Source organism: Serinus canaria, chromosome 2 (genome assembly GCF_022539315.1).
Source record: "Serinus canaria isolate serCan28SL12 chromosome 2, serCan2020, whole genome shotgun sequence".
NCBI classification, from domain to species: Eukaryota; Metazoa; Chordata; class Aves; order Passeriformes; family Fringillidae; genus Serinus; species Serinus canaria.
In genome coordinates, this window is record NC_066315.1 from 140,059,264 (window position 1) to 140,083,178 (window position 23,915).

The 23,915-nt window shown below is 41.3% G+C and overlaps 1 protein-coding gene across 1 annotated transcript in view; it reads left to right on the forward strand.

The window, feature by feature from the left end:
- FER1L6 (fer-1 like family member 6) overlaps window positions 1–23,915 on the forward strand; it is a 64,700-nt gene that overhangs the window by 17,483 nt on the left and 23,302 nt on the right. The window contains exons 9-24 of the mRNA XM_018914829.3: window positions 529–715; window positions 2,312–2,504; window positions 3,539–3,879; window positions 6,518–6,626; window positions 8,359–8,539; window positions 11,472–11,592; window positions 12,889–12,989; window positions 13,659–13,749; window positions 14,551–14,670; window positions 15,720–15,872; window positions 17,180–17,366; window positions 17,901–18,025; window positions 19,985–20,119; window positions 20,664–20,813; window positions 22,034–22,144; window positions 22,766–22,927. Of these exons, the coding sequence (XP_018770374.2) occupies window positions 529–715; window positions 2,312–2,504; window positions 3,539–3,879; window positions 6,518–6,626; window positions 8,359–8,539; window positions 11,472–11,592; window positions 12,889–12,989; window positions 13,659–13,749; window positions 14,551–14,670; window positions 15,720–15,872; window positions 17,180–17,366; window positions 17,901–18,025; window positions 19,985–20,119; window positions 20,664–20,813; window positions 22,034–22,144; window positions 22,766–22,927 (2,467 nt within the window). The remainder of the gene's footprint in view (window positions 1–528; window positions 716–2,311; window positions 2,505–3,538; window positions 3,880–6,517; window positions 6,627–8,358; window positions 8,540–11,471; window positions 11,593–12,888; window positions 12,990–13,658; window positions 13,750–14,550; window positions 14,671–15,719; window positions 15,873–17,179; window positions 17,367–17,900; window positions 18,026–19,984; window positions 20,120–20,663; window positions 20,814–22,033; window positions 22,145–22,765; window positions 22,928–23,915) is intronic.

The window sequence follows — 23,915 nt, forward strand, 5'->3', positions numbered from 1 at the left end:
TCACCAAGCTGAGGGAGCACATGGTCTATGGGGAAAGGTGGTGGGTGTTGGCTTTTTGAGCCCAAAGGAGAGCACTCAAAGGGGCATTATACAAGGAGAGGGCAGAGAAAGGCTCTTTTCAGATGAGTAGCTCTTTTCAGTAGAAGGATGAGAGGCTTTGGAGGCAGGTAAGAACAATGAAATTTCAGAACAGATTGTGTTTTACCATGAACATGGTCAAACGAAACAGGGGCCCAAGGACAGTGGGAAATCTCTGTCCTTGAAGATATTCAGAATTTACTGAACGTCTGGAAAACCTTATCTGACTGGACCTGATTTTAAATCACATAGAAAAGTTTGCTGAGTAATGCCATATAATTTTCTTGTGGTAAAAAGATTTGGTTTGGTTCAGATGAAAAAGCAAATTCATACACCATTTTGTGTTTTCTTAAGTGCTTGCTAACCCAAGATCACAGTGCTGGTGGAAAAAATATCACTGCATTGTCCAAGTTTTCAATTTTAAGACAACAGCTTCTCTCTTCCTTTCAGGAATCTGTTGATCCCCAAAGGCTTTCCATCTGAAAGACCATGGGCCAGATTTTATGTGAGAATTTACAAAGCAGAAGGACTTCCGAAGATGAACTCTAGCATCATGGCCAATGTCACCAAAGCATTCATAGGCGACAGTAAGGACCTTGTGGATCCCTATGTGGTGGTCATGTTTGCAGGGCAAATGGTAATTGGGATCCTCTTGATCACAAAAGTAGGCCTTATTTCCTATTAGCTGTGCTACAGGCAGGTGATTATGCTGATGTCCTTTAACTTACAGTCACATAAATTAGGTAAAACCTGTATCTTGGTCATCAGAAAATATTCAGTTCTTAAATTATGCAGAAATAAAGTAATGGAGGCATTTAATGCCAGTAGATCTAATATCAGGCTCACAGCAGTGGGTTACAGGCAGGCAGCAGGAGGGGAAAGAGAGTTCTGTAGCACTGTTACTAAAACACTGAGCTACAAGACAGTGATTTACACAGCATGGGATTAGGTAAGAGCTGTGTTCTGGTCTCCCTCAAGTGAAATAAGGGAGCAGGGCTGAAATCAGTGAATGTGGCTCAATCAGGCTTTTAGGGCTATGTATTGATTTCTAAATTACTCTGCTGAAATTCAGGACTCTCTCAGCTTTCCTGTGTAGAGTAAGGATTTTAGCAGACTGGCAGTGCTGCCCGGCTTCATTGCTCCTAGGCAAGTTCAGCATCAAACATGGTGTGACAGATTACTGCTTAGAGAGGCTTCTGACTCTGGTGGAAGAGGAATGCAGAGAAGGTCCAGGGCCTGGTTCCCCTGGGGTACACCATGAAACCCTGTGTCAGGGAGCCTCTCTTGATTATTGGTGCAAATAAACAAAGGATCAAAATGGAAATTCTTTTAATTCAGCAATGCTTGCTGTGTGCAAGGATGCCTTAGGGACAGCTCCAGTTAGTCCTTTTTAGATGTTTCAGGCATGAGAAAAAGAATCTTGGTGCTGATTGCATGTTTTGTCATGAATCCAAGTTGCAAAGTACTACTGTGGGTTAAACCAGGGAAGAGCATGCAGCACCCTCAGGTTCAATAGAGGGCTGAAGAACACAGGAATGGGTCACTGATGTGAGTTTGCACACTGGTGTGCAAATTAGGGTTTTATTGAGAGCGTTGGTGGGTTTTCTGACTCAGTTCTCTCCACTTAATGTGAAAATCTAAGTCCTGCCATAGCCAGTGACTGTACAGACTGTGATACAATCCTGCCATCTCCTTAGGTTTGGAGGAACAGCTCCAGGATCTGCCCCTCTTGCACACAGACATATGAACCACAATAATCATAGTTTATGCTAGATTAATTGCATTTAAATTACCTCATTTAAGGTAATCCCATTGGTACACACAGCCTGGAATCTGTAGTGAATTTAGTCTTTTATGAAAAAAACTGCATTGCATCATCACTACCCAGATATTTCAAAAGACATTTGAAGGTGTGCAGTTTGTAGCAGAAATGCCAAAGTCTGGCTTTACAGATTCATTTTGTTAATAAGGGTCCTGAAGTATTAGATTTTATTCCAGGCTCTGCTGTGTGCATGTGAGAATTCTTTAGCCATAATGTGGTCTTTTATTAGCTATGGACTGCAAAATGAAGAAGCTAATAGAAAAGCCAAAGTGCTTTCAGGGTAGCATATTTGTGCTTTTAAAATGACCAGAGAGATGCTGCTAAGAGCAATTTCTGCTGTACTCATTGCCATTCTCCAAAGTTCAACCTCTCTGGAATTAAATTTCAGTCCTCTCTGGACTTCCATTTCAGGGCCGGACAACCGTGCAAAAGAACTGTGCAGATCCTGTGTGGCACGAGCAGATTATCTTCAAAGAAATGTTCCCTCCACTCTGTCGAAGAGTCAAAATCCAGGTCTGGGATGAAGGCAGCATGAATGACGTGGCCTTGGCCACCCACTTCATTGATTTGAAGAAAATATCAAATGAACAAGATGGTGACAAAGGTAAAGGGGAAAATATCTGTTCCAGGATATGCCTTTGAGGTAAAATCTACTTGCATGGGATCTTGGCACTGGCTAATCCTAATTTAGGGATGCCCAGAGTTCAAGTGCTGATTCTGAGACACCTTCTGTTGCTTAATTTCACATTATATTACGTTGTGCTCAGCACATGGAGTGTCTGACATTGTTGTTCTTGTTAATGGGGTGCTGCATAATTTCTTACCATCTGTGTGGCTGTGGCAATAGTCTACTCTAATCCATTGGGGATGACAGATGTAAGTTTATAGTTCATGTGAGTTTCTATTGAGCAATGAAGCCACAAACTGAAAATAACTAAAAATCAAAGGCAGAACAGGCTTGTGTTTTGGATCTACCCTCTGGAAGCAAAGTGTTTAGGTAAGGCTCAGCTGGGTGCTGTCATAGCCCAGGGAGGCACCATGACCTAGTGTGTTATGCTCTATTTGAGGAGACACTCTCTGTCTGGAGTCTTTTCACTGATGTTTGAGTCTACCTGCACAGCCTTGCTTATGTTGTGTGACCTGTATGTGGAACATGGTCAGTTATCACTGCTCAATGAAAGCACAGTGACTCCTTAAACCTGTCAATTTAAATGTGTATCTCTGTCCTTAACCAGAAAATAAAAGAAAAAAAGAGTATAAATTGAGTGGCACAGACTTGAAAGAGTTTGACCTACAGGAGAAGCCCTCCATCCTCTCCCATCCTGTCCCAGTCTTTAGTCTGCAGCAGCAAGCTCTTTTTTCAAGAGATGCAATGGACCTTCTGCTCAGCAGGTGTGGTACCATCACCTTCTGAGAAAGAGCTCCAACCCAGCAGAGTTGGTTGGGTGTTGGCAGAGGTTCCTTGGTGTCTCAGAATTGCCCTGCAAAGCAGTGCTCTGTGTGAAGTGATTCCTCACTGCCCAGAAATAGATCCAGGTTTGGCTTTTGGGATGTTAGAGGCAAGATTTCTTGGAGCAGACAGTGAGGAGAGCACACTAATACCCAACAGAAAAGCCACAAAAATTACTTTATCTCCAGGGTTTCTGCCTACCTTCGGGCCTGCCTGGATCAATCTCTATGGCTCACCCAGGAACCACAGCCTCATTGATGACCACCAGGAGCTTAATGAAGGTTTTGGAGAAGGGGTCTCCTTCAGGGGACGTCTCTTCCTTGAGATTGCTGTGGAGATACTTTCAGGAGGAGCCCGTGAGTCGAAGTTTTCAAGCATTATCAAGGATATCAAATTGTCATCTAAAGATAAAGCGCTGAAAGGAAAAGACAAAACTGACAAAGCAGGAGAGGACCGAAAATCAGCTTCTCCTTCAGACAAGATGAACTCAACTGAAGTGGAAGTTGAGCCATTTGATGTACCTTTAGAGGTCAGTATGATATTAAGAGAGTGGTTTTCATGGGTCACTAAACCTCCAAGAGTGGCACTGGTGTGTGTATTTAGGGTCAGGCCATGTAATACTGCTTTTTGTGCTCCCAACAGTTTCTCCATGCTTTCACAGTCTTGGGACCTCCCCACAATAATACAGCACTAATGGAGCTTTCATGTGTACCTGTAACTCAAAAAAACTCTCCAGTAGGATTTGGTGTTCATAAAATTTAGTCTCCTCTCATATAATCCCTTTTGCACTAGCTGAATCCATATGTTCCTACTAGAAACTTGTCTGACATAATGTCTGCTAATGGACAGAGAACCAGTGTGGACAGCTGGGAGTTACAAAGCCTGACTTCCTGCATTCATCCAAGAAAATCTGGAATTGTCAGTGGAAGTCAATAGAGAATCATTGAGATAAAATCTGTGCAAATGCAGAGAGACAGATACAGTCCAACCTGATTTAGTCTGTTCCTTTGATACTGCATTGCCAATGTGGTTCTAGTGTTAGGCTGATAATCCCTTTAGAGGAAGAGCTGAAAATTTTGTGCTCAGTTTCAACCAGTGGTAACTGATGTTGTTTGCCTAATTCCACCTGTTGTATAGGATTACATCATGGGACAATCTGCTTTGAGAAGGTTGGGCAGTTGTGGCAGGGTGTGTGGGCTTTGGAGCTGAGTCAATGTTTGAGCTTTAATTCTCAGCTCCACCAGGTCACTGTCTGGGAGCAACAGCAATAGCTGCATATGCCAGCTCATTTTTTTTTACCCAATAAATAGGAAAAAAAAATTGTCATAATCGATTTTCCTCCCACTTCACCATATCTACTACAACTACCTGTCAGGAGATTGTGGTGAGGGGGTGTTGTCCTCATCTCCCAAGTCAACTAGCAATAGGACAAGTGGAAATGGCCATGAGTTGTGCCAGGGGAGGTTCAGGTTGGATATTAGGAAAAATGTCTTCACAAAGAGAGTGGTTATGCTTTGGAACAGGTTCCTCAGGGAAGTGGTAGAGTCACCATTACAGGAAGTGTTCAAAAAATGAATAGATGTGGTGCTTTGTGACATAGATTAGTGGGCACATTCAGTCAAATTTGGACTTGATGATCTCGGAGTTCTTCTCCAGCCTTGATGATTCTGTGATTCTACGTAATTGATCAAAACTTTGTCTTTTGTAGTGGGAGTTCCAGCTCAAGATATTTGTGTCCTTTATTAGTTCTGATTCTTGGTCTTCCCACACCATCTCTACAAGTAATTAGGAGAGGAGCAATTGTTCTTTGGACTTGATGCCTGGCCTTGAGAAGTGCACTTCCTTGGCCTGGGCATTTCTGGCCTGAGGGCTGGCTGGACTGGTCAAGGAGTGTGTTAGCAGAGAGCTGGCATGGGTGATTGAGAGCCACTTGTGTGAACTTGTGCTCCACTGTTACTTTATTTACTCATGTGGTTGTAAATTACCTCTGTCTCTCAGTTCTTCTCTGAAGACTAATAGAGATGACATTCAAAGACACTTATTTCCATATAAATTTTCCTTTATATGCAAGAAATCCTTTATTATGTATAGCTCAGTCACTATGGTCTTGGGCCTGGCAAAATACCCCAGGCAGAGAAACAAACCCTGCTGTAACACCCACCAACAAAAATTAATAGTAATAATAAGGATTTGTTTCCAGCTGCTGTTTCTCAGTTTCAAATAGAAAATACATAAAAGGCAATAGTATGATAGAGTGATGCTTGATATTCTTTTAGCTTTGACATTCAGCAGTACTTTGTGCTCCAGTAGACAGTAATTGTATTACAACTCTCTGAAAGGAAAAGCAGGAACTGGAGACATTACCAATAATGCAAAAAATGTCTCATAGAGCCTCTGAGACAACAGAAGCAAATTATCCATCCCCATAGTGCAACTTTATTGGCCTATTCTAACAGCAAGAAGATATTAAAATTTGTTTTCTTTATAATGGGAGATTGATATGTGTGTCATAGTCTCTGAGCCTTGGCTTTGTTAGGGTTTCATACTGGACAAGTATAAAAAGCTAAAGTTACTCTGGAGCTGCAGTCTGAGCTGTGGACTCTGATATATGATGCTGCTAATCCTTTCACTGAAGACCTATGATATTTTGCTGTGTATAGCAAAGGTTTTTCAAAATGAAGAGATCATGAGCTGTGTCAAAAACTGTTTCTGCTTTGCAGAAGTCAGGGAAACAAATATTCATGTAGAGCTGATGTTTTATTCATTGCCTCACTCACATTGCAGAGGAATTGGGGCTGGTCTTGCCTAATGGGCTTCACTTTGCAGATGTTGTGAAATGAGAAGGGTTTGAATGGGAAGAGCATAACAGCTGGGGAGTAAATTTGGGGAGAACTCAAACCATAAAGTATATCTCCTTTGAGTTTAGGCTTGACATGGGGTTAATAGCTTTTGTTGTTAATGATCCAAGAGCATCAGAAGTGTTAGCTGGCCCTCCTGGACTGAGAGTCCATGCCAGGCACAAGCTGATGCTGGGTCTCCAATAGGTGTAAACACAGCCCAGCAGAGCCTTAAAATTCAACAAAAGACCATTGCACTTTTCTTTTATGCTATAAAAAATAGTAGGAAGTAAAATAAATGCCAACATTTTCCTCCTTCTTATCCAATAGATCTATGAAGAGAAATTTGAAGAATTCCTTCTCTTTGGGACGTTTTTTGAAGCCACAATGATTGATAGGAAGTTTGGAGACAAGCCAATAACCTTTGAGGTTTCTGTTGGTAAGTGTGTTAAAGTCTTATCCAAAGGAGAAGGGCAGCCTCAGGAGCAAGGGGATGATAGGTGTCACTGACTGATGTGTCTCAGGGCTCAGGAGTCAGCTTCAGAGTAGAGCCTACATTTGAGTTAACCCTGATTACCATTTCTCTGGATAAAAGTCAAGCTGAACATGCTGATGCCTACCTGTCTTACTCCCCAAAAGCCCTGTATTAATGCAAATCCCCTCCCCCAATATACACAGCAACTTAGTCAGTATTTACCCTTTTAATCACATGGGAGATCAAACTCAGATGATTTACTTCAGGCAGAACTCATTCTCTGATGTCCTTTTTGATCAGTCCCTGGCTGTGAGGGAGCCCTTTGTGGGGGATGATCCCTGTCTTGGTCAACCCCAGTGGGTTACCTGTGGGTCTGTGAGTGTGGCAGGGGGGTGAGGTACAGCCAAGACTCAAGTTGCAGGCACCACCTTGTCCTGTTATCCTCCTGGAAAGTCCTCTCCTCTTTCAGGGGAAAGCAGGACCAAACTCCATGAGCTCTTCATGGAGCTAAACTATCCCTTGAAGCAGACTAAAGAGAAAATGAAGGCATTTTTATGAATAGTTTCAAAGAAGAACAACTTTCTCTTAAGAGAGAAGCTTGAATTGGTCTCATTTCCCTTGCAGGGGTCTGATTATCTCTGTACCAGACCCACCAAGTGCACAGAGGCACTTCCAGTCTTTGTGCTCATGTCCATGCCTATGCTCAGCTATAGGGCTGTGTGTGCAGGGAGAGATGCTGTGAAGAACAGGGGAATCCAAGGAGGGATACTGATTCCTGCTGAAGCTCAGCAGGAAGCTGAGCTGAGAATGATAAGAAACTCATTTAAATAGTTGGGCAAGGAATTATAATGATTCTTGTCAGAATTAATGCTAAAGATGAATCTGGCCCTGAATTCTGGACCTGAGCGTCTCTTAACCACCTGTGTAGCTGAAATGTGGACCCAAACTTCACCAGTTGTCATTATTTACATGAAAGGCTGAACCAAAAATCCAGATCAGGATGTCATATGGGGTGATTCAGCACATTCTTTTCCTGCAGGGAATGTTTTCTGTCTCTCTTTTAAAATCTGTAATTATCAGTTTGATGGATGTACCTCTTTCCCAGGGCTGATAATTTCCCTTTAAGGCAAAATCCTTTTAGAGAAGATGATTGTATTATTAGCAGAGTTGTCTGGCATTAGGCTTGAAGCTGAAGCCTCAAGGCATTGTTATTACTAACTCTGCAACCCTAATGTGTAAAATTTACTTATCTGAAAAGAGTTTATCTCTTCTGAGATCAAACTTTGAAATGATCATCCCTATGTTGTGAAGAAGACATACATTTTCTGTGTGAATCAATCCCATATCAGGGCTCCTGAGTATAGAAATATCAAAAGCAGTATTGCTTTGGTTTCTGAATTTCTTTACCAAAAGCTGAAGGTCCTGGGGGCCAGCAGTCAGAGGATCACAGCTCTTAGTGATATGTTGGGTTTATGTCACGTGGGACAGGCAAGGAAGCACTGCTCTGGAGCCTGACATTCCAGGGACAAACATAACCTGTCACAACCTTTATAAACTGTGGTGTGGTTAAAGCAGCTGAATGAACAGGAGAGGACAAAGATTTTCCACTGGTATGACTGGCCATTTTCTTTTTTTAAAACCTCATTCATGTTCACCACCTCCAACTTAGACATCTCCTGTAACCCTGGGTCTCTAGGTAATTTTGGAAATACTGCTGATGGAGTGCCAGCAGGAGCTGGAGGCAAAAAGAAGACACATAATGGAGAAGTAGAAGAAAGCCTTCTGTATGAGGGGGAAGATGACATTTCTCATGACCTTGGGGTACCCCTGGTATCTACCACACCCCCTGAGAAGCCACTGATCACAGGTGGGAACAGGTGAGTATCTGTGCTTCAAAATCTCATTATGTAGGACTCTGGTTCTTATTTTATTATCCCGTGGGACTCATTGGTGAATCCAGGCAGCATTAAAAAGTTTGTGTGAAATGGAGGCTTTCAGGTCCTCAATTACATCTTTCACAACAGTAAATTTTCTTATCTTCACTGGAGTGAGCAGGCTCTGAACAGGCTCTGCATATTTTATATGCATCTAATCTTGTCCTCACGGGCTCTTGAGTCCTTTCTGAGAGTGTTGTGTGTTACACCAGCTGTACATTGGGAAGCTACAGCAAAATGCCACTTCTTCAGTGCCACTGCTGGTTTAGGGTTCCACACTGTGGGCACAAGTAAGACCCAGCCAGTGTCCAGCTCCAGAAGCACAGTGTCACATGTGAAACATTGAAATCTGGTCAAGGCAAAGGCACCTTCCCTGAACACTTTCTAGAGCTAATAATTGCAGATACAGACTTAAATAGCCAGTAGTAACAGAGGTAGGAGGAAATAGGCTTTGAGAAAAGAGAGTAATGCATGCAGAACAGTTCTTCCTAATAACCTTGTTTATAAACAGAATTGTAAAGGTTTAATTCATTTGAAAGAGGCTAAGAAAAAGAAATATTTTCTTTGTTGTTTTGGTAGGTAGAACAATCCCCAGTGTTGGTGACTGCCAATGGCTCTTCCTTTAGAAGGCCAAGCAGTCTACAGATATAAGGACCAGGAGGAAAATATTGACCTGGATCCGTTTGGTTTCTGGAAGTCCCTAAATTTAAAAAGCACTTTCATTCTTTTCTGCAAACAGTGCCTCACATAGATGAAATAGGAGATAATGAAAGAAAACAAGAATGAAAATATCATGGTAAAAATATCTGGTTTTGCAGCAAGCAAAAAAAGAAAGGGGAAAAACACTTTCTATCAGTGCTTGACAGAAAGATAGTTGTCTTTCCTTGTTAATAGAACTGCAAATTTGGGTACATGTAGAGGGTTATTATCTTCCCTGAGAGAAGCTGTGATTTTTAGTTTTCCCTTAACAAGAACTTAGATTTAAAGAACCATTGTAAAAGAATGAATCACTCTTCAAAACAGCTATTTGCTTCTTGACTTGCTCCAGTATTAATAATATTTTCTCTCATTAAAGATCCCTCTTCCTCAAATTTATGTAGAATGCTGCATCTTTTATTCCATCCCGTGGTATTTAAAACAGTTTGGTCAGCCACAGATACCAATTAATGAGTTTTTCACTGTCTTCTCATAAGGATGTCTTGGTGGTCTCACCACTGGATATTTTTAGTATTAATAAGTACTTAATGGGATATCCAGTACTTTAGAAAAACTGCATTTTAGATTAATAAATGAACAATGGAAAACAAAAAGAAAAGTGTATTTTGGAGATTAGAACCATGAACTAATTAAAGAAACAGGCAGAGCAATAAGACTTCTAAAGCAGACACCATGAAACTCCCAGGAGATTTCTGCACTTACGTTAAAACTTAAACTAAATATAAGCTAAAACTGAAAAAGCAATTCCTCAACATTGTAAGAGTGGGAATAATAGACCTGAATGTTCAGTTTTCCATTTGAATTTTTTCATGGCTATATACTCTTAGTAAATCAAATTAAAAGGTTTATAAGCTCTATGAATTTCAGGTTAAGAAGTTCAGGCCCTGGGATATGGTTGAATTGATTTTCTTCCTTCTGAAAGCACCAGAATTAATGACACCTAAGGCCTGTGTAGCTGTGCTGTGCCCCAAATTCAATGGGTAATCCTCACCTTGTTGTAGGTTATTGAGGAGAAAGTAAGTGGGAAATGCTCTTTTGATATCACATAGGGCAGTAAAATGATGTTACAGGGAAGATACTAATATTTTTAAACAGAAAAAATTCACCCATAAACCTCTTTGGGATGTGTGGAAGTTTGGAGTCTTTGATATGACCCTCGAGAGCAAAAAGTGATTTGGTTTCCATGGTGTTGGCTTGGTGATCTAACACATGGCCAGTTCTATCTGAAATCACTGGGGCTATCTCAGGCCATTAGAGGCATGGCCAGAGGAACATGAAGTTGTTTGCAAATGTTCATACACATTAAAAAGGTCTCCACTGTCCCACCATTGCTACAGAAAATGAGGAGACTTCTAAGGCTGAATCCAGTGTGGCTGAGCAATGAAGTTTCATAAGGCTCTAGTATTAGATAAAGGAGGACAATGGGCTTATTGGGCTCATGGACTTGGCATGGTACCTCCTGCAGATCTGATCAAAGCATCAGCTCTGTGGCAGGTCTGCAGAGACTCGGGGTGTGCTGGCCTCCTGCTCATTGTTTTCAGTGCAAGTCACTCACAAAGAAAGCAGAGATACAAGAGTCAATACGACACCTTGGATTTAAGACCAAAAGTGTGAGAAGAGAGAGCAGTGGATGCATTTTATTACTGAGTTATTATGAGCTTGGTATTACTTTCACTAAGCAGGCTTTGCAGATCAGTTTCTGACAGGGAATGTCAGTCTCCACAAACTCTGAAAAAGAGCATCTTGTGAAAAGAATGTGGTGTTGAGACTCTGACATGGCTCTCCCACTGTGCAGTGGATGGAACCATTGTTTTTGAAGATGTGATCAGATATTAATCTTTGCTCCTTCCCAGCATTAATAGTATTTCAGAGCTTCCCTGCATGCCTTTTTTTTGGCTTTCTCCCACCCTGGAAAGCACTGAAATTAGATCCACTGACTTCTTGGAAAATTGTTTCTCTTCAAGGATCTCACTGGTAGCACAAAATGATGTTTGTGTTTGCCCTTCCCAGGCAAAATTTACTTGTTAGCATGTGAGAACACAATCTGTTGTGCTTACAGCTCCTGTGCTGTGAGAGCACCAAACAACTTTTCTTTGCTCAGCATCTCCTTAACCTGCTCTGTCACCTTCATGATCTGCTCCCTGCCTTGTTTCCACAGGAGCTACCAGTACCTGCCCTATGATGAGAGGAAGCCCTGTGTCTGTGTAAAGAGCTACTGGGGCAGCCAGACCTTTCGGCTGTACTCTTCCAACACTCTTGAGAAAATGGCAGATCACCTGGTAAGTGGCAACCATCCTCCCAGGCTCATTTATTCTGCAAAGCATAGCAGTGAGAGGCCACATGTCCCAAATCAGACCTTCAAAATTTCCCCCAGCTGCATTTCTTGTTGTTCATTTTGTGAGAAAGCAGTTGATATAAACCCTTTCCTTTTTGTTTCCCCCAAATTGATTTGAACTGTTAGAGCTGCTCAAGCACTCCTGACCACAACAGTTATTTTTGGCCTTAGGTCTGCTTTCTTTCCTTAGCAATGTTTTATTCTTTGAAAAACACTCAGACAATTTCATTATTAGATACAGAGTAATTTTGTCTCCTATGGCTCTTCCACTAATGCTTCTTGGCTTGTATTTATACTGGGCCCTCATTAAAGGCCTGGTATAAAAATATTTGCTCTAGTTTTCCTAAAAAATTAACAGAGACAGAATGGCATATCAGCTCATGGGCAGTCCCTCTGACGTCCCAGTCACTGTGTTTTCCCATAATGATGGTTTTAGTCTACCTTTGTTTAAAGCTGAGTATCAACAGTCTCAAGAAAGCAGGTTTTGTTGTTTGTTGGGTTTTTTTTTAATTGACTCCTAATGTTGAATATTTTAATGTGGGGCACTCAGATTAAGAGTCTGATTCATCCCTCATTTATCCATATATATTTCATGAGGAACAACACTGAAGTCACACTTATGCAAGGTTGTATCTGGAAAAGACAATGACTTATAACCAAATATTTTAAACTCAGGTATCTGAATATTAAACATCTGAATACACAAATGTGAAGATACTGTTTGTCAGTGCACCCCAACACCCACAGGCCTTCCTGAAAATCCAGATATTTATTTTAGCTTTTAAGAATAGACTCCATTCCTCATGGATAACAGTAGGTTTTGTGATGGACCTTACATATGGATTCAAGTGACCACTGAATTTTAAGATGTTAACTCCAGCAACTTGCTAAAGTTAAGCAGCAGGATTAGAAACAGAACCAAGAACTATTTTTTTCTCCTATTTAGTGGATAATGTTTCCAAATTATTGATCTTCCTCAAAGAACTAAGAACACAAAGTGGCTCCAAGCAGTAATAGCTTGGACAAGTAATTGGAAAGACTGGGAAAAGGTCAAAATATATCATGCTGCTGGAGTCTTTTCTCTGTGAACTTCAAGTATAGTGATATATCAAAGGTTCTTCCTGCCAGGCCACAAAATCACCTCCCTCACTCTCACTAGTCATAAATGGCACAGTAACACCGTGACAGAATGACAAAGTGCCCCCCTGTGCATAATGGCTTTCTCATGTGTTTTTCATAGGAAGAATCATTAGAGCAAGTAAAGGACTTGATCAAGGTTTCAGAGACTGCAGCTGAGGAGAAAATGAAGAAGACCCTAAATGGTTTTATCAATCAAAGCAGGTAATAACCTTAACTAGATGCATACAGAAAATTAAATTTAATGTTGGCTACAAATTCAAGGCTAGACAAGGAAACGGATGATAATTTAAAAAAGGTACAGCAAACTTACTGAGCTATGTAATTTATTGATTTTGCTGTAAAAGCAAAAACTTCCCAAACTGCAGTATCTATTTAGACAGAGGAAATATTTATTGTTATTTTACATATGCAGAATTGACAATAGAAGACTGCCAATCATTGTCATATTATTTTGGCTTTCTGAACTCTAAGGATATGTCGTATAGGTGATAAGTAGAATTTAATAAAGTGCATGATAGATACACTGTAAAAAACCCCAACCACAGTTAATATAAAAACAAAGGATGCCACATATTGATATAGATCCAGTGGGCTCTGTATCGAATGACATGATTGGGTTCAAAAGCCCTTATTTCTAAGCTCTTATTTCTAGATATTATTAATACATTTCTGGGAAGTGTAGTGCTGAGGTTTTGGGCTCTATTCCTTTAATCTTATAGGTATATAATATTTTAGAGATTTTCAGCACTTTTGTCTTCTGGTTCATGTGCTGCAGCAGACACAGAGCATTCCAATGTACTTTAGCACATTATTATTCTCACATTAAAATAAAAAAAACAGATTTAAAAACCCTGTTATTCTGTGTCCTAGGGCGTTCATGGTCATTGCTGAAAAGAAGCCCAGAGGGTTGAACTGCACTGCTTTGGACAAAAAGAGGCTCATGCTGTTCAAGCAAGAGCTGGTATGTGCTGTTCTTTTCCTATAAGCATTGATGCAATGATTATTACTGAAACCACACTGCTTGGGTTTTTTTTTTTTTTCTATTTTATTTTCTATTTGATTGCAGTATATGGGAATGCTTTGTAATTCATACGAATATAGTATCCATCAGCTTTTTTAAATAAATCCCACTGTGTTTAATAAAGAGTTTTCAGATACACTAAAATCAATCAGAAGGTGTTGGTTTTAAATACCAATAAGGCATTATAATAATGAAATTATTTTTCTCATCCAAGCATCTTAAAATGGAATGAGTCTGAGTTCAGTGGAAAAGCACCAAATTTACAAATTTACAGTTTTACAAATCTACTACTGTGGTGGTGCTGAACTTCAAGACTAGTAAAGTCTGGCCTTTGTAAAGACCTTAGGAGGAGGACCTTACTGGACCTGGTAATCTCGTCCAGGAAACCAGTGAGAAGAAACCAAACTGGGTGGAGGTCATCTGAATATTTGTTACCTTTTTTACTGTTTGTAGCACAAAAGATTGTGCGTTCTTCTGGATCAAAGCCCAGTATATCCCGGTGGCAATCACATGTTTTTTGGGACTTCCATACATGCAGTATAGAGACAAAGACAAAATGGGGGACATTCAATTTTTATGTTGTCCAGCTCCAAAGAGTTGGTCAGTTTCTGTTGTGACAAAGAAACTTTGAACAAAGTGTCTCCCATCTTCTCTTTTCAACTTGAATCAAAGACTGTTTCTCTTCCACTCCAAACTACTTGATAACAGATTAAAAGTATATCCTGTCTTTCCTCACTGCAGGAAGCAATGTCCAGTGATGCCAAGGGAATCATTCAGCAGCAGAAAAAGAAGATGCCAGTGGATGAAATGATCTGTGAGACCCAGAGCTTTATAGATAAAATTCGATTCTTGGCTGATGAGGTAATCCACACAGAATTCAGAAAAATTTTATTTTCATAATCCCATGCGAATAATAACCTCTGGCTTGGTTATCCAAAGAGTTCTCCTTCACATATCTGGACCTTATTCTCTTTTGCATTAAATGGAGCTGTAATCAAACCAGGGTAGGAAATACTGGGCTGTGGTAAGGAGAGGATGCACCACAGATATCTTTTTTAATAAGGTCATCCCATACCTGGTGGCTTGGAGAAGCCAGCTTTGTGATATGAAATGTCTCCACCTGTATGGACACCTATATGAATTTGGACTGATATGAGCTTGGGGTGCCTATATCATTTAGCCTGAGAATAACAGAAAAATGGATACATTTGGTTGGGCCAAAATCCAGCCCCTGGAAAGCTGTGCCTCTGAGAGCTGCCTGTGCTAGCAAAACAAAGAGGGCTGTGGCTATTCCCTGGCACAGAGAGCAAGTGGCTCAGTGGCATGGTTTGCCTCCTACACACAAATTCTCTTCCTTCCTAAAACAGAGTGACCCTGCTTACAGTTCCTCCAGGGAACTGCCCCTTGGCTGGTCTTTTTTTCAAACCACAGTGAAGCTTTGTTTGGGGAACATTATCTGAGACAGGGCAAGGCAGTCTCACTGGGCATTATTACAAGCAGAAAAGATGATCATATGCCAGTGTTTGAGCTTGGTCCTGGTCCTTTTTGGTTTGCTGGTATAGACGAAATTAGTGGTATTTCCATGGTAGTTACTTACATGGTCTGTGGTCAAGTTATTTCCTGGGACAGAGCCATACCTAGATTCCTAATTTTAGTTTCTCCTGCAATTACTTATGAAGTAATCCTTAATCACTCTACAAAGCTCTTTACCTTCAGCTGTAATTAGAAATTGAGGTATGGACTGCAAAGCATGAAGTGACAGCCTTGTTTAATTCAGAGGCATATCTGCCACTCCACAGGAGCCATCAGGGCATCAGCTCTTACTCTTAGTAAGAGTGTTTCAACAAAAACATGATGGTGGTGGCTCATAGAAAGAATTCAGTTTTAGTTCAACATGCCTCGTTTAACAGCCCCAGAATACAGTGCCTGATGTGTTCATCTGGATGATCAGCAACAACAAAAGAGTTGCATATGCCAGAGTCCCAGCAAAAACCATCCTCTACTCCCCAGCAAAAGAGCAGAGAGGCAAGGACTGTGGGAAGATTAAAACTCATTTCCTGAAGGTAAGTCTGCGGCACACTGCAAACACAGGTAATGCCTGGGGAGCATTTGGTATTCAGATTTCTTCCAGGGATAGTATTTTACAGATTAATCCTTGAAATATAAAAATATGTTCAGATTTGTATCCACCATTTATTAATATTTACTTCTTACATTAGTGTTTCTCATTCTTTAATCACTCTATCATTGCCAGGCTTTTTATGTATGAGTAAATAATCCCCTCAGTACTTGTTATGGCAAGTATAGAACATTGTTCATCAGTGGCAGTATTCATAAACAAATAGAAAATGTACAGCCTCTTTGCTGACAAAAACATCAGAATGCAGCACATAAAAGCCTGTGAGGAGACTGGTGAGAGATCAGCACTCAGCAACTCAGTGAGGAAACTTAGGTATTCAGGGGTAATACAGAAATTATTTATACTTTCTATTAAAAACATGCTTAAGTTTGCACAATATATGTCAAAAATACTGTTGTGGGATTATTCATGACAAAGGAAAGCCCTAGTGAATATAAACCTACAAAGGCAGTGTGACCAGTAGCCCCTACAGTGGAATACTGTGCAATGCAATTGTTACTGTGACCATCAGGAAAAACCCAAATGGCTCCAACCAACAGTAACTTCATACAATGACTTTTTAGTGGTCTTTCACCTTGGACTTCTGAGAATACTCCCATGAGGCACAGCTAAAGAACAGATAAACACATCTAAGATCCTAAGATGCTTGCCATAGGTACTTGCTAAGCAAATTACTATTTGCCTGCATGAAATAAAATATTCTGCAGTTATTATCCAGCCCCTTCAGTGTCAAGAATTACCTTAGGAACAGACAATACTAAACTCTGAACTTAGCAGATCTAGATGAAGTGGGAAGGAAGAAAAAGGAAATAATAAGTCAAGACTAGTAACATTTTGTTTTCTGACCTGCCCAATGGCAAAATACTTTTAGTAATACATGGGACTAATTACTGGATATGCATGAAATGGAAAGTGGGCTGAAGTCTGGGCAAAGAAGGGGATAAAATAGCACTTATATGTGTGCAGCTGTAAGATAGCCTGCACAAACCTGTGCATATTAGGCAGTATGCAGTTTACATAGACTGTTAGTTCAGCAAACTACTAATTCCTTCCCTAAGAATCCCAGAAGATTCCTGTGCTAAATGAGTTTCAGGGCCACTCACTGTGAAGAAATGCCATTTATCAGAATATCAGCTCAGAGAATGCTTTTTTAATTTACTCTGGCTTGGTAAGACTCAGCACCCAGCCATCTCTCTTGAGCTTGTTGGTAACATTGGATTTTTCCTTCAGCTGCCAGGCAAGCGCCCTCTGGGCTGGACTGTGCAAGCAAAGGTGGACATCTACCTATGGCTTGGACCCAGCAGCTGTGCCCACAGTGCCATGGAGAATTTGCCTGTAGGATATGAGATTGAATCAGCATCCTACACCAACTCAGGGCACAGTGTGCTGCCCTCCTCTGCTTGCCTGCTGTATAAAAGTAAGGCACTCTTTCTTCTCCCTATTAACAATTAAGAGAAATGCCCCAAAAGTGTGGGACAACCCCTGTATAAAGTAACTCTTCTAAGATGATAATGGCTTTGCTTCTTCATCAGAAAAGGCTGGGTTCATTGCCAAGTCTGACACTGTGTAGATGTCAGGGAAAGAAGGAGCTTGTTGACTTGCAATTTCTGTTCCCTGTCCCATGAATCTGTCTCCTTGTAGAGGAAGCATCCCTCAGTTCTCCTGATGTAGAACACCTAGTAGATAAGAGTGATGGCAGATAATAAAAATTGGCCAAAAAAAATTGGCACTTAATAGCCCTGCAGTAGATACCTACATAATTGATTTCAAATGAATTCACATGTCTTGCACAACTTCTGAGTGTCTCAGGTGCTTCTTTTGTGAGACAGCACTAGGAACAGTTCCCCTTGTCAGGTCCTGGTTGGGGAGCAGCTGATGGCTCTTCCCCCCTGCCCGTGTGCTGCTCTGTTTCCATGGAGCTGATGTTGCTGTTTTCTCTGCCATGATGCAGCCCTGCACCTCTTCCAGCTGAGAGCCCACATGTACCAGGCCAGGGGGCTCATTGCTGCTGACAGCACTGGACTTTCTGACCCTTTTGCAAAAGTTACTTTCACATCACGCTGCCAGACCACAAAGGTAAATTCCAAAGCCTCTTTTGGTGACTGAAAACTCTTTTGAAAATGGTTTGTGTTTTTTGTTTTTGTTTGGGTTTGGGTTTTTTTAACTATTAAGGTATGAAAAGGGAAAAGCTTGGTTTTGCAAGGAGGTACCTAGCAAGAAAAGTTGGATGCCTGCTGTTAAAGAGCAGATCCTGAAATTCCACTGCAAACAGGCAAAAGTTTAGATGTTACCCACTACTCTAATAAGAGGTGCTGCAGTATTAGTTTGTTTTAGCTCAGATATCAGATTCTCTGGGACTGCTGGGACTTTGTAGCAAGTGTACCTTTCTTCACATCTTATTTCTGTGTTTAGAATTTGGACTGTTGTCTTTGCTAGGTATAAATGTGGGTATAAGGATGAACCCTCATGGTTCTCCTTTTTTCCAGCCTGTGCATTCAGTCACTGAGCAGAGTGAAGACCTTTCCATGGCTCCTGTAGCCACATGAGCCAGCACAGCCCTTTGTGATGGAGCGTGGCAAACACACTGGGGCTTGTAGAGCCTTAAAATGGGAATGAGCTGAGAACAGAGAGGTGGGAGACTTAAAGGCTGCTAAAATATGCCCAGCAGGGAATGGTCTCCCATATCCCTCAGGAAACTCCAGGGATCAAATGGGCTCCTGTGGGGTCTCTAGAGAGAAGTGGAAACTTCTACAGAGTTTGAGCAAGAAGGGTTGAAGTACAGCCTGGGCAAGTGAGCAGAAGGATGGTTCCTCACGGAACATGGAGACTTTCAAAGGTCCTGAGCCCTTCACAACTTCCCTGGAGTTAAAATTGGGCAGGAATTCTGACAATCATGCCACAGACAGAATTTGCTGAGCCAAATGCAGTCTTGCTTCACACCAAATACAGTCTTGCTTCAGAAAAAATATTTAACCCTCCCATCCAGCCCCTGCCTGTAGAATTTCACAGAAGACTATTTCAATTCAATTAATTCTAATATTCCTCTGACATTTTATTCTGTTACAAAGCAAGTTTTGTTGCATATGCCAAAGGGAGAAAAAAAATTAAAACTTTTCTCTAAATTGTAAATGCCTGCTTGTGCTACTTCTGCCTCAGGGTTATTAATTGATTTTTTTTCCTGTAATGTGATTTTAACTTCTAATAGAAGATGGTGAATGAATCCAATTAAATTAGTGTCTAGATGCATCAGATTCTGGAAAGTAGAATTTGGCCCAGGAAAAATTGGTGTTTATAGGCACAGAAGTGTTAAGTTTATTTACTGCCTGAATAAAATATTGCAGCTGATAACTTGCATATTTTCATAAGTGTCAGTTAAGAGCCAATAAATGGTAAAGAATCTTATTTCTATTCAAAAGATAGCAGGTTATGAGTAATTTTACAGTTGGCATGTTTTTCCTCTTTAGCTGTTATCTTTGTTAAATATATTTTCTGCCTAGACAGTTAAAACATTCTATGTGAGGAAATACTACAAGCATCCACCTAATTCAAATTAAAACAAAGTAAAAACTTCTGATTTCTTGTAAGTGATTCATGAAAATATCCTCTTTCTTTTTCTTAAAGTGTTAAGTGTCATTACACAGAACTAAAAATAAGATTAAAAAAATGTGCCCTGGAGAAGTGAAAACTGGCCTCAGTTGGGTCAAAAGCTTTATTTTAGTAGCACTTGGCATGTGCCTGCTCTCCTAAACCAACAGCTTTCCTCTAACTTTAATACTGAAGTTTGTCTGCACAGACTGGTTGTCATGATATGCTTTTAGGGATTTGTGAGGCAAACAGGGAAATGGAGAAATTGGAGGTACCAGCCTCACAGTGAAAGATTGATATTCTCCTGGCTGGGAGGAGCTGCTGAAAAATGTGGTGTCTCAGCCATGGCATTGCTCAGGCTGTGGAAAAGGAGGTCACCAGCTGATGAGCACGTCCTGCTGAAGGGCGCTCAACCAAACAGCTCACTGAACAATTCCTCTCTTCCATTAGATCATTTCTCAGACATTGTCCCCCACCTGGAACCAGACACTGCTTTTCAACAGCGTTGTGCTTCGTGGTGACAAAGAGGAGATCGCCCAGTGCCCGCCGGAGGCTGTCATCGAGCTGTACGATGATGATGCAGTGGTAAACTCAGAGTTCTTCCCACTAAAAACCTGGGCTTTTACATCCTACTGCAAGCATGAGAGCAAAGCTGAGTCTCTGAATAGGCTCTAATTGGATCACCTTGCTGAATAGAGCTCAGTGTTACTGGGGTTTGCAGTTTAACATCTGAGAACAGCCCTGAGATTCACTACATGGCCTTGCAAAGATGTGGCCCTTTATTTTCCCCCAGGGAATCTTGCTCCCAAAGACCAGCTTCCAGAAATCAGAACCATCTTGCCCCCAGGCCCCTTGAACTCTGCTGTAAATATTGTATCTAAGTCTGGGTCAAGACCATGCAGGCTCTGATGCAGTCTCACTGACTAAATATGGACCTCAGAAAGTTTGGATCCACTGAAGAGCTAACAACAACTCAGCTCTTCCTCTTCATAGCTGCCTTGCATCTTACCTTGAACTTTCCTTCAGAAGTTTTTTTTTTTTTCATAAATACTAAGCTTTGCATCATCTCAGCTCCTATAAGCATTGTGAAATCCAAATGCATTTGACCCCTGTACTCTCCTATATTTAGGGTAAGGCAGAATATATTGGGTCTACAGTGGCTGTCCCTGTGGTGAGACTTGCTCATCAAAACTATGAACCACCAAAACTTTGTTACCACCCAGTGCACTGTGGAAGTCTTTCAGGAGGAGACCTTCTTGCCACATTTGAGCTTCTGGAGGTAAATTTGACTTTCTCAACAATTACACTTTTACACCCTGGGGCTCTCAAAAGCTGCCATGGCATCAGAGCCCCTGACCATCTGGAATTAAGAGGAACTATGAGCCATTGGGCCTCATAGTCCCCACGCAACTCCTGTCACCCCTTCCCCCTTGTCTGGGGCCACTGCCCACACACTCACCACTGCAAGCCCTTCACAGGCTGTAAGCCTCCTTTGCCTGTCACTTATCCTGTCCTAAACTGTGCTCTGCCCTGAGAAACTGTGAAAATCCCACTGCCATTGCAAAGACCTGCTGATTGGAGTAGCACATGGCCCTGACTACCAGCCTTGAAGCTCCCAATCCTGCTTTGCTTTCACTCTAAGGGAAATGAAGTGATGAGTAATAAGGATTGGATTAGGGAGGTTGAGTTTTTAGATGCCCCTACTATATTAAAAGAAATATTAAATGGTTTCCAGCTGCAAGAAAAAAGGAAAATTCGGTCCTAGTAGATGCAGGACTGGGGTCTATCATGCCAGGATTTCAGGCAATTTCACTGAAATTTGCAGAGCCATCAGTTAAAGGTAAATTCTATGTGCTGAAAACCTATAACAGTTTATTCTGAAATCTGAAATGGGAAAAATGTGGAATGTCATAACATGTTTTACTGATAAAACAGGATTTTAATCATGATAGTTATTTATGTGTTTGGTGAAAGCCAGAAATATAACACCACATGGAATATTTCCTCATTATGGTGGCATCAGAGGAGAAAGTGAGAGCTTCAGACAAAGTTATTAGAGAGCTGACTCCTGCTGAGTCACAAGGTGCAGAAAGGATCACATCTAGAATCTTCCTATGGAAGTCTCCCAAGCAGTTTTGTTCAGGATTTTTGTTAAATAGAATTACCATGCTTTCCATTTTAGTAAGCAGAATTACCATGCTTCAGTACATGTATGTCTTTAGGGCAAACTATGTCCTACTAGGTAAAAGGAGCCTTTTTTTCAGAAAGGCACATAAACCCAATCTACTGAATCCTTTTTCTGCCATATGTTTTAGCATCACAGCATGAGAGGGAGAATTTCAAGTCACATTCCTTTCACAGCACAAGAGTTCTGCTCTGCAGCTTGTCATATAAAATGGATTGAATTGGTGTATTCTCGGTGCCATAATCAACAGATACTTCCAATACTGGTTTTATTTGTCCAAAAACCAGTCTGAGTTACAACTTCTTCATTTGCAGATTCCTGAGTCAGATCCAGACAGACTTCCCCCACTGGATCCACCAGATATTGGCCAGATTTACCCAGTCCCAGCTAACATACGCCCTGTTTTAAGCAAATACAGAGTAGAGGTGAGATACTTTGACTCCTTCCCTTTCCTAACCTCATCTCCTTCTATTCTCTTGTGAGCTGTAACAGTAACTGATGATTTTACAATCTTGATCAATATGATTCACACAGAATTAGCATATGAGGTCATGCAAGGCTGTGCTTCCACTGAGGGGAATAGTGGGGCTGTGTCTCAACCCTGACCTGCTGGGACTTCTCTTGTGGCAGTGCAAGGCTGGTGGATCCACAGTCTGTGCAGCCAAGGAAGTGTCCACAGGAGATGGAGAGCTTCCCCTTGCAAATGACATCACTGGAGCTGAAGTTTGGCATCAGCTATCTAGCTCACAGGCTTTTTCTGGGTCCCTGACTTCAGCCAAACAATGCCTTCTGCCTGTGTACAAAAGTCTACACCTTCCCTGCCCTTCTCTCTTGTACAGTTTGTGTCCAAAGCAGCCTTATATTAGAAAGCTGGGAAAAGTGGCAGCTTTTCCTCTCACTGCAGTGCCTGATGCTGCCCAGCCTCACTGTTCACTGCCACTCATTCTGCAGCCTTCACACCAGCTGCTTCTCAGCCCATTTGCCCACGGCTGGGCAGGGTTTCTGCAGGCTAACAGAGTTTCTCTGTTTCTCTCTGCACACCACAGGTCCTGTTCTGGGGCGTTCGAGAGCTGAAGAAAGTCCAGCTCCTCTCCGTAGATCGGCCCCAGGTTCTCATCGAGTGTGCAGGGAAAGGAGTCAAATCCTCTGTCATACAGAGCTACAAGAAAAATCCCAATTTCACTGGCCTGGCAGACTGGTTTGAAGTGGTGTGTACAGCATGCTGCCCCTTGCCTGTCTGTTCTCTGGTCAGACACGGTGTTAATTACCATTATCTTCCATTCTTGTCAAATAATTTCTTCTGTGTCTTGATTAAATACTAAGGGATGTCAGTTCTTGTGTGGAAGCTGACATGAAAATGCTTTAAAAGACTTCTGCTACAACCATATGATAAAAGAAGAATATGATTTTCATGTTTAGTCCCAAGTAGATAAGAAAATGTGTTGCAATCAGATTTTTACTGATAGGTTGGAACATGTGGGCAGCTAACAGAAATATATTTAGTATTTTTCCTCCTCCTTTCCAGTTTTGCTGGGTAGTGTTTGGTTTCCTTTGTTTTCTTCCCATTCTTGCAACTTTCCTTTGTGTGTTACTGCGTTATTAAGGGGACTGATCACATCTGGCTTTTGAGCTCAGGACCTTCTTACATTGTCACACCTGCTTTTTTGAGCTGCAAAGTAATGTTGGTCAGGTTGTAAGAGCTGGCACTTTCAGAATCAGTCCTCAGCAGAATAAAACTGTTCAAAAAAAATTTGCTCTCGAGAAAAGTATATCAAAACAATCACATGGGTACTGAAGTACAGTTCCTACAGTATTTTTAGTTCCTATTGTACTGTCCTAAGAGCTGTTTTCCTCTTGGTAGTTCATCCTTTAAGGCATGTAACCATGCAGGGCCATCTCATTGTTGGGCAAACTGAGGCAGATAGGGCAGATAGCCTTCCACAAAGCACCAGTGGAATTAGGACTCACAACTTCCAACACTGCATTCCATCCTTCTGAATGCTCCTGATTCTCCCAGTTTATTCTAACAAGAGATGCTTCAATATGAGAGCACTGGATTCATCTCAGCAGAAAACCAAAATCTAACTGCCTATGCTGAAGGCATATTGGATTATGAAAATATTCATTGCTAAGGAGGGGAAGGAGGGAGGGAGGGAGGGAGGGGAAGGAAGGAAGGAAGGAAGGAAAGGAAGGAAG